The sequence below is a fragment of the Physeter macrocephalus genome, chromosome 5 (genome assembly GCF_002837175.3).
Source record: "Physeter macrocephalus isolate SW-GA chromosome 5, ASM283717v5, whole genome shotgun sequence".
In the NCBI taxonomy this organism is placed as follows: Eukaryota; Metazoa; Chordata; class Mammalia; order Artiodactyla; family Physeteridae; genus Physeter; species Physeter macrocephalus.
Window position 1 is genome coordinate 33103021 of NC_041218.1, and position 10276 is coordinate 33113296.

Sequence of the window (10276 nt, forward strand, 5' to 3'; positions counted from 1 at the left end):
CCCCGCTCGCCACAGCTAGAGAAAGCCTGCACACAGCAACAAAGACCCAACACAGCCAAAAAATAAATAAAAATTTAAAAATAAATAAATAAAATTTTTTAAAGAATTGTTTCCCAAAGCTCTGGGTGCTCTCATTAAGAAAAATCACCTCAAAGATACCTTAAAAGATAGTTAATTCTTCAGCTACCTTATTCATATTTACAGATAAAATATTTTCACCCCCAAACTGCTGCAGGTTTCTACAGAGATAGATAGATAGATAGATAGATAGATAGATAGATAGATAGACAGATAGACAGATAGATAGACAGATAGACGGACATCAATAGACAGATAATTTCAAAAGCCAGAGCATTTCTCCCAGGAGGTAATCAAGAGCATTACAAAACACTGGGGACCTAAATGTGGTCATCTTTGTCAAAATAAATGTGTAAATGTATGTATTTGCTGTGTATTAAGTACAAGTTCTTAAAGCAATGCAACTTGCATGGCATCTCTTCGGGAGACACTATGGCAACCCTCACTCCCAAAGGCATGAAGACCAATATAATTACAACACAAATCCATTCAACTGGTACCTAACGTCCCAAAGCAAATATTGTGCACAGCCTTTACTTGAAGACTAAATAAATTTTCAACTCGCCATCAGTTTTACAGGTTACAGTCAAGGATTCCAAATGATGCTCTGGTGAGGCAAAAAATAATAGATCAGAGTCATATTTGACAACAGCTGCGGAACATCCCAGACTGCACTTAAACACCATAAAGCCTGGGATCTTCCCGCATTGAGCTCTCTTCACAATGAGGAAGACATAGGAGACTGAGAAAACATACTGCAGGAGTACCTCACTGCCATATTTTTAATTTTTGCTATTTTTTCTTGAAACAATTCAGCACGTAGATATGATTCCAAAATATTACAAACACTCATATATGTAATTGGCTGAATTTTACCTAATTCTCCTCCTGACATTGTCTCCTGACTTTCTCCTGTTGAATACAGGAAAATAAAATCATCGGCAATCTCATATACCAGTAATATAATGTGATTTGGGATCATAACAGAAAATAACTTTTTAAAAGAAATTTATTTTACTGAACCCATTTGAAATTATAAATGGCCACCTGTGTTCCAGGACATCCTAGTTCCAATGCATTTTTTACTTATCTCCACTAGAGTTTTAGTGGTTTCTTTGTATTCAGAGCTAGCCTTTTACCTGTGTACCAGATTACCCTAGTCCTTCTATAATCATAAAAATGAATATAGGGACTTCCCTGGTGACGCAGTGGTTAAGAATCCGCCTGCCAAGGCAGGGGACACGGGTTCGAGCCCTGGTCCAGGAAGATCCCACATGCCACGGAGCAACTAAGCCCATGTGCCACAACTACGGAGCCTGCGCTCCAGAGCCCGCGAGCCACAACTACTGAGCCCACGTGCCACAGCTACTGAAGCCTATGCACCTAGAGCCCATGCACTACAACAAAGAGTGGCCCCTGCTCGCCGCAACTAGAGAAAGCCCACGTGCAGCAATGAAGACCCAACAAAGCCAAAAAATAAATAAATAAATAAAATGAATATAATTATTTTACCCATAATGAATTTACAAATGAGATCCTTACCCCTAAATATAGTATGATTCCATAGAACATAAATCTCCAGAAAAAGCATCGCCGAAGGGCATTAATGAGTTTGGGATTTTTCTTTGAGGCCAGTTCTCTATCCCATTCTCTGCAAAAGAATACAAAGTGGGACCAGTAAGTTGCATGTGCAAATATCTGAGTTCCCTATTTCCCTTAGCATAGTTTTATTCACACAAGTACATTCAAGGAGATTAACCCAAGTGACTAAAGAGACAAAACCTTGGGGCGACCTTCCAACACGAACGCTCAGGCAGATGGTTGGCAGAATTCAATGCTCTGCTATATATCAATTTTCAAGGAGTTGACTTCATGAAAAGGCCACACTATTTGTGTTAAAGAAAGGTTCTGGGCTTCTAAGAAGCAATGAATGCAAGAGGTGGACAAATAAAATATGACTCTTATGAATACACATTGCTGTGCTTAGAACAAGGTGAAAAATAAATATTTATTTTTTTTCCCTTCACCTCTTGATCTTTACCTGTTTAGAATTGTAGTGGATTTTACAAAATCTAACTGTCAAACTAAAAACAAGATTAAAAGTCAGGTGGATTTTTCTCTGATTTAACGTTAGAAAAACTTGTTGTTTTTAAATGTAGGGGTATGAAACAAGTATCATCAACTTTGATTTTCAAATACTAAAGTCATTCTTTACAATAAACATCTTTGGAAAATTAGAACAGAATCAAATTCTATATTTTCTGGCAGGAATAGAAATTAAATAAGTCTGAAAAATGGTTGGTGTCAAATAAATGTCTTTGTTTTCTTTTAAATACTATACATTCATCAGCCTATTATATTTACATTTTTGCCACTACTTTCTGTTCATAAAAACCCTCTTTCTCTTCCCAAGTGGATAAAATATATCCCTAAATATTACCCTCATCTTCATTTTTAAACTGTACAGAGATGAAAAGTTTCACAGGAAAGAACTATATAAAGACTTTATATTTTATCAACAGCTATTTTCATTACTATCCATCTACCATTATTAGAGGTGGTTCTATGTTACTCCAAAGGAAGACCCCACACAACTGAGATTTGAGGGCAGGTTTGGCAGTCATGGGCATTGTGCATGGACACTGGCTTCCCTGAGAAGCTTACTCTCTATCATGCCTAATTACGCTATGCCATCCATCTACCTGCTCACACTCTTTCCACTCTTTCACTCACACACAAGACTTGCCTCCCATCCATGTCATTTGGTGATTCACAACGGGGTAAGAAGCTAAATATGGAGACAGATTCTGCCTCTCTTTCAAAGGAAAAATGAGTCAGATGAGAAAGCCAGTAAGAGAGGTGGTACATAAACCAGAGAAATGGTTTCAAGTTGGGAAGAAGTGGTCAACCCTGAAGTCATGGTAGGAAGATGTCATTATATTTGACATTAAGAGACCTCTGGTGACCCTAATCAATGTCCTTTTAGGAATATGGTAGACACAGAAACCATATTTCAGGGAGCTGAGATGTAAAGGAAAGGAGAAGTAGAGAGACCAGGAGAGCACAGAGATATTAGCTGTGGGGAAAAAAAAAAATGAATGAGGGAGGCAAAGCTGGGGAATTTTTCAGTGGATGGGACTTGAACTACTGGACCCTGAGGGAAGGAATCAGCAGCGAGAGTAGATGGGGTAGTTCCCGCAATACCACAACAGACCCAGTAAGCATTGCAAACACCAAGAGTTGAATCATAATGGAAGAAATTTTATACTTATCAAGTTTGTAGCTTAGTTACAATCATGGAATGCATGCGTGGTCTGAATACAGGAGTAATGCACAGGGTTCAAATCCACGGCCACAAACTGAGCCAGATGGGCCAAGGTACCTCAACCACATGGTAACCACCTAGGGCCTTCGTCACATGTCATCTTTGAAATCTGTGGCCAGGGTCACTTTCCAAGAGTGCAGAGATACAAAGTACTATAAGTGGTATTTCACTCTTTCAAAATATTTCAGTAAATTCTAAATAACAATTTTTATAAAAAAGAAATAACAGAGTGAAGAAGAGATACCCAAAAAAAGACAAAAATAATAAAGATAAAGTTTATGGACTTATGCTGGCACAGTGTTGGATTGAAACAAAATAGGTACATTTTAAACACTGAATTGGTATGGAGACACAATGAAAACTGAGGAGAAAAAAATGTTAGGCCAGATAATCCTACAAATTCAGGTTATGTCCTCTATTTGGCCATAAGTAAAAATAAATCTGGAGTATGCAGCTTTTGATTAACCTAGTCCTACTCTGATTAATCTTTCCCTCAGCATCCATTTAGAACTTAGATATTCATTATCTACTATATTATTTTGAACTTGTTGATATAGCTACAATATATATGCTTATATATTTTATCTCTGCAGAAGTGTTACAGGTTTTTACATAATGCTAGCCATTTCACATTCAATCATCATTCATTCATTCAACAAATATTTACTGAGCACCTACTACAGTCAGCCATTCACGTCTGTGGGTTCCTCATCCTCAGATTCAACCAACTGAGGGTGGAAAATACTCACCAAAAAAAATTCCAGAAAGTTCCAAACAGCAAAACTTGGATTTGTCATGTGCCAGCAACAATTTACATAGCATTTACATTGTATTAGGTATCATAAGTAATCTAGAGATGATTTAAAATATACCAGAGGATATGTGTAGGTTATATGCATTTTGTATAAGGGACTTGAGCATCCATAGATTTTTATATCCAGGGGGAATCTAGCAAGGGACAACTGTATATACCAGACCCTATTCTAGACCCTATTCCAGGCACATCATAAACTGAACAAATCAAACAAAAACAAAACAAAACAAAAAAATATATCCTTGCCCTCATGACACGTACACACACTAAGTACTCAACATTAGGAGCTGGACCTTGAAATTGGAAATGTGAAGCTGCTACTCCCACTAGCCTAATTCTTTGAATAAAATCAAGAAAAAGTAAGGCTGAATATCTTATTTGCCTTGAAATTTCAAAAGAAATTCAATGAATTTCATGAAAATAAGGTAAACAAATTGCAAATCTACTCAACTATTTTATTTTGGTGCAGTAAAAAGTAGCTACTTCTTTTTCTTTTTTCTGTCAACTCCCTCTCCCCTTTCCCCTTCATCTGGTATCAGACCCTGTACTGCTGGCACAAGACCCAGTCTAGCTCATTCATAGATTGTTGTTGGTCCAAGGAGTGAGCTTGTGACTCAAAAGTTTCTGGGATTTTTCACATTTGGCCACAGAGAAAGGACTCTTTCCTCTGTGGTCTATAAAAATATGAGCAAAGAGTTCTGAGGACCCACTGCATGGAGGAAGCTGGTCTGAGAGAATAAAACCAGTCCCTGGTTCCACTGAGTCCCTAAGGCCGATTCTCTACCTAGGCCTTCACAAAGGTAGACTACAGGAACCAATAAATTCCCTCTTAAATAAATTCACTGGCAACCAAAAGGATTATAACCAATACTCTTAGAAAGGGAGACTTCTTTACAATGGGAAACACTGTTTCTGGGGAGGCCAAGAGTATAGACCTGGGTTTGAACCACAGCTCAATCAATTATTAGCTGGAAAATTACATCATCTCTCTGAGCCTCAGTTTGCTCTTCTGTAAGACAGAGATAATGATGCTTTCCTTCCAGAGTGGCTAAGAGGAGATACTACACCTGGCATTCAACATATACTCAAAAATATGAAATTTTTACATTTCTTTCACATCCAACAGCCTTTACCCTAAGATTTCCAAGTATGTACATTTGTATTCACACATTAAGATTTTGGAGGCAAATGTACACAACTTGCTTCATAAAGATGTGATTCCAGTCTTCACAAAATCCACGTAATAGTCTTCAAAGACAGGTAGCTTCTCAGAATTCAAATATGTGTTTTTCAAAAAAAGGTCCTATCTCAGGAAAATGGTTTTTCTTCTTTCATCCTTTCATTGTTTAATTCTTAACTAATCAAGACTTCATCAAGAAAATAGGATGTTCCTATTATAAATATGCAATTTTAAGAATTAAACCCTCTAATGTCAGTTCTACAGTCTCTAAATAATAATATTAATTTCTCTCTTCAATAAACAATGTGCATGAACATACCTTTCCAATTTTTCAGACAGATTGTCAGCAGAATCAGAAGAAGAGATATGGTATATGTCTGACAATTCCAGGCGCTGTCTGTACCCTTTCCTCAAAATTGGTCTGGTCCAGCTAAAATAAAGAGAGGAGAGACAGATATAAATGTTAACTTGATTTGATCTCCAGTGTAGACTTGGAATCGGATACAGTTTCAAATTTTCTAGCATGTGGAAAATGGTGGTAGTGCATAAATACGAGAATAAAATAAGTCAACTTATATAAATGCCAGGGAGTCATATCTTACAGAACACAACTGTATAAAACATCATCACCTCTGAACAGATGTGACTATAGCTTTGTCTAAAAGGATGGGGGATGACGGTAGAATCATCATCTTTCCCAGAGGAAAAAAACAAACTGCTAAACATTCTATACTAAAAGTATTCTTCAAGAAAAAAAAAAAGAAGAAAGTTCCCCAAAATAACCAGATACTAGGATTTTACAGTTTGCTGAAGTCCAGTCTCTACCACTTCAAATACAAAATGATCTGTGAATAAGAAGACAGACCCTCAAACAACACCCTTATATAATTTTGTTAACCATAGCTCACAGTACTCAGCAATGAGCTATTTGTTGAATGAACTGACTGTAGCTGGAGTATCAATTTGTTGACTTAATCATCACCCCTGAATGAGGGTGGGGATCATAATTTTCTTATGTTTTGTCTCCTCACCCCATAGCAGTTACGCACATCTGCCCACTACGCATCTAATAAATAACAGTTTATGATGGAAGCTAGGGAAGCTGGCATAGTAAATACTTATGCAGGATACTCCAGTTATTTTCAAATACATTGTTTCTAACTACTGTGAATAAGGCAAAATAATCTTCACAGAGATAAGAAAATCTAAAAAGAAGTCAAAGACAAGGGAGAACAAGGAGGAAGGAGGGAGGGGCAGGAGAATTGTAAAACAAAGAAATCACCTACAAAGAGAAACTTCTAAATGAAATTTGAGCAAATGAGACCTTTCTCATGTGAAATTTCATATATTTACTTATTTTTTAAACATCTTTATTGGAGTATAATTGCTTTACAATGGTGTGTTAGTTTCTGCTTTATAACAAAGTGAATCAGGTGTACATATACATATGTTCCCATATCTCTTCCCTCTTGCGTCTCCCTGTACACTTAATAAATGCTTGCAAGTGACAAAATGAGTTCTTTGCTTTGGTTAAAGAGGACTTCAGCACTGAAATGAGCCCCTGTGTTTGTGTGTAGGTTTTAATGGTTCATTTTCTTGTCTGACTTCCCCTGGTTATGAATGTGGTGGCAGCACCAGGTCACAAAGCACTGAACTGATCTCCCTGTGCTATGTGTCATATATTTATTAAAGAAAGGAATTGAACTTGGAATCAGTGATTCCCAACATATGCTTTTACCCTTACCATCTTTCTTTTCTTCAGAGAGTCCTAAAATTTGGTGTCATTGAGACTTTGGTAATACATCAAAATTCATGTTACCCACCAAAAATCAACAGGGAGTGTTCTACCAATATCTGAGAAGCAAAATAAACTTATACTAGGAAAAGTATTCTAGCAAAGCCATTCAGAATAAAAAGAGGAAATGCTATGCCAAATGCAAACATTTTGACATTGTTTCAGGGCAAAACTTTGCAGAAGGCGCTCATGTCCACCTTCACCACTCCCACCCCAAGAGTCCAGATTCTTGTTTACACTTCCCTTGTCTCCACCTTCTTCAGTCAAGGCACTGCCCTGTGTTCCTGATGTCTCTACAACTTGTCCTTCCTTAAAATTTAACTGAATTAAGACCCAGCTCAAGGACTTCACTAGTGGTCCAGCAGTTAAGACTTCACCCTCCCAATGCAGGGGGCCCAGTTTCGATCTCTGGTCAGGGAACTAGACCCCACATGCCGCAACTAAAGACTCCGCATGCTGCAACTAAAGATCCAGCGTGCCACAACTAAGACCCGGCACTGCCAAATAAATAAATAAATAAATATTAAAAAAAAAAAAAGACCCTGCTCAAAGGCTCAGTAGTTTCACCAACCATTTCTGACCAAGATATCCAGTGACAATGGCTTAATATGTCAGTTTCTTCCATTAACTTGCAATATTTGCATCTTAACAAAAGCCTTCAAACCTCAGCAAAGGGTGATAATTGTTTTATCTTTATTGCCCGGTGTGATCCATTGGCAATTTCTCCTGGAGAACAAGAATAAAAATAGTTAAGGACAGTCTCAACACAGCAGTTAAAGAAGTGCTGTGATCATGCAGCATCTGCATTGGGCATTGTCTGTGAGAGTGCTGGCACACCCACCTGGCACTCACAATCCAGTAGCCAACATAAGCACTTTGGAAGCACATTTGCGAATACAGGGGGCAGTAAGGGTGTGAAAAATCTGGGACAGCAATTTAGGATATAAACTCCATTCTGTTGGTTATAAGCCTTTGTAAACTTAAGAAGTGAAAAGGTGAAGCAAGTGTTTACTACTAATAAAAAAATTATGTGTATATAGCACTTTCACAAACACTAGCATATTGTGATTTTAGTTTGAAAATCTTGATAGGTAGGTAGGACAAGAAGAGATCATTGCCCTACTTTGAGGATAAAGAAGTGGAGGCTCAAAGATGTTAAATTTGTCTGTTACTAAACACCACAAACTAGATTTTTACCACATTCTTCTGATGTCATTTCTTCCTTTACCATGTTCAGCTCTTATGTTTAGGAAAATTAAACTTGGTGGGTTATTCTAGACATAGTGCTGGAACGTGGGTCTGGAAGCAGGGAAACCAGAAGATAGCAGACTGCTGGCAGTAGTGTGGTGTCGTGTACTGACAAATCTTTAACCATGCCTTCTCCAGGAAAACAAAAAACAAAAAGTGACTTATGGTATTTGCCAAGTTCTGTGGTGTAAATACTCCCACCATGACCAGTTTCAAGTCACCAAATGTGAAGTCACTGAACAGAGTTAGGAAGAGATACACAGCTGCATATTATACGATAGTGTGATTACCATTCAGATACAATCAACATAACCTCAATACATAGATAATAACTATGTAGTGATAACTTTTCAATTATTACCTTTGTTTTAATATAATTTACTTAATTGTAAGTGTAAATCAATTAATTTTTAATACTAGTTGTACTTAACAACCAGCTCACAAAGTTCCTGAAAATTTAACAATCAGCTCAGCCAGAAAGGGCCAACAGCAATAGATCACTGACTGCCAGATGGTTGAAAGACTCAGAACAAGGGTAATAGCATTGAGAATGGAAAGGAAGGGGCCTACGGAAAATTTAGAAGAGAAAAATATACTCCATCTATTAATAAACCTTTCATTTTCAGTATGTTTGAAATTGTCAAAATATGAAACTAAATTTACAAATAAAGAGAAGTTCACTATCTGTAAATATTACAATACCAAAGACATTTGCAGGAAATTTAAAAACAAATCTTTTCTTTCTTTTAAAAACTAAATAAACATACATCTTTTGGTCCATATCTAAGACCTGATCACCGTTTCCATGAATGAGTTTCTAGCTCATTTTTAAAATACTTTAAGTAAAACCTACATTTATAAAAAGCTTCCTGCATTATTCATGCCCATTTTAATATATATGTTATACCAAGACCTCTAGTTTTGATTATCAAGAGTTCCATAGCCCAGCATCATCAAATCAAACATATTCAGTAGTATTAAAAGTTAGCCATTTATAATTATTAATAAAATTTAGTGTTTCTGACAGATTCACTACAGTAAACCTCTGTTTGTAACCTGAAATAGAAATAACTTAAGGTAAATTATGAGAACTAAAATCAATTAACCTTAGGCTGCCTGGCAATCACCAGAGTTATCTGAAAGAATTTATTTCATGAGATTAAACCAAAAAGAAAATTGAATGAAATTTCTGCCCCATCAAGGAGGTCTCCATGACTACCTCAAGCCAGTCACAGAAATACAAACAAAACAAAACAAACAAAAAACTCCCCAGGTATCTACACTTAGACATTCACTAAAATAGTAGTTACTGTAAAACTCCAGCCACCACTTTTTTTGAATGAGCTTGAGTATGTTAAACATACTTGGATAGAATTTAGAAATGCCAACTCAGGACTTCTACTTCAGTAGTTCTTCCATTAAATATTAATGAGTATTCAAGTGTTTCATTAGCAAGGCAGGTACACCTGGAATAACCAAAAGCAATAAACACTATTCCTCCTCCTTATCCTCAGATCTGCTCCCACCCACCCTTCCTCTCACCTCTAACTGATCTTACCCTTCTCCTTCATTCATAACCTGTCACTGTATATTGAAAATGGACTTATAAATTGATCTACTTAGAAACTGTGACAGTTTCCAAAGTTCTTGTTATTTCTAACAGAAACTAGCTAATCATCAATTACAAGGTAGCAGACAGAGATCCTTAAGATATATAGTTCTTTATAACCTAAAGTTTTGGGACTTCCCTGGTAGCTCAGTGGTTAAGAATCCACCTGCCAATGCAGGGGACACGGGCTCGAGCCCTGGTCCGGGAAGATCCCACATGCCACGGAG

General features: G+C 37.0%; 1 protein-coding gene across 1 annotated transcript in view; it reads right to left on the minus strand.

Moving 5' to 3' along the window:
• CFTR (CF transmembrane conductance regulator) overlaps positions 1-8080 on the minus strand; it is a 167546-nt gene extending 159466 nt beyond the window's left edge. Inside the window, exons 1-3 of the mRNA XM_055084662.1 lie at positions 8034-8080; positions 5717-5827; positions 1621-1729 (exon numbers count right to left, since the gene is read on the minus strand). Coding sequence (XP_054940637.1) covers positions 1621-1729; positions 5717-5827; positions 8034-8080 — 267 coding nt within the window. The remainder of the gene's footprint in view (positions 1-1620; positions 1730-5716; positions 5828-8033) is intronic.
• Between the last annotated feature and the right edge of the window lie 2196 nt (positions 8081-10276).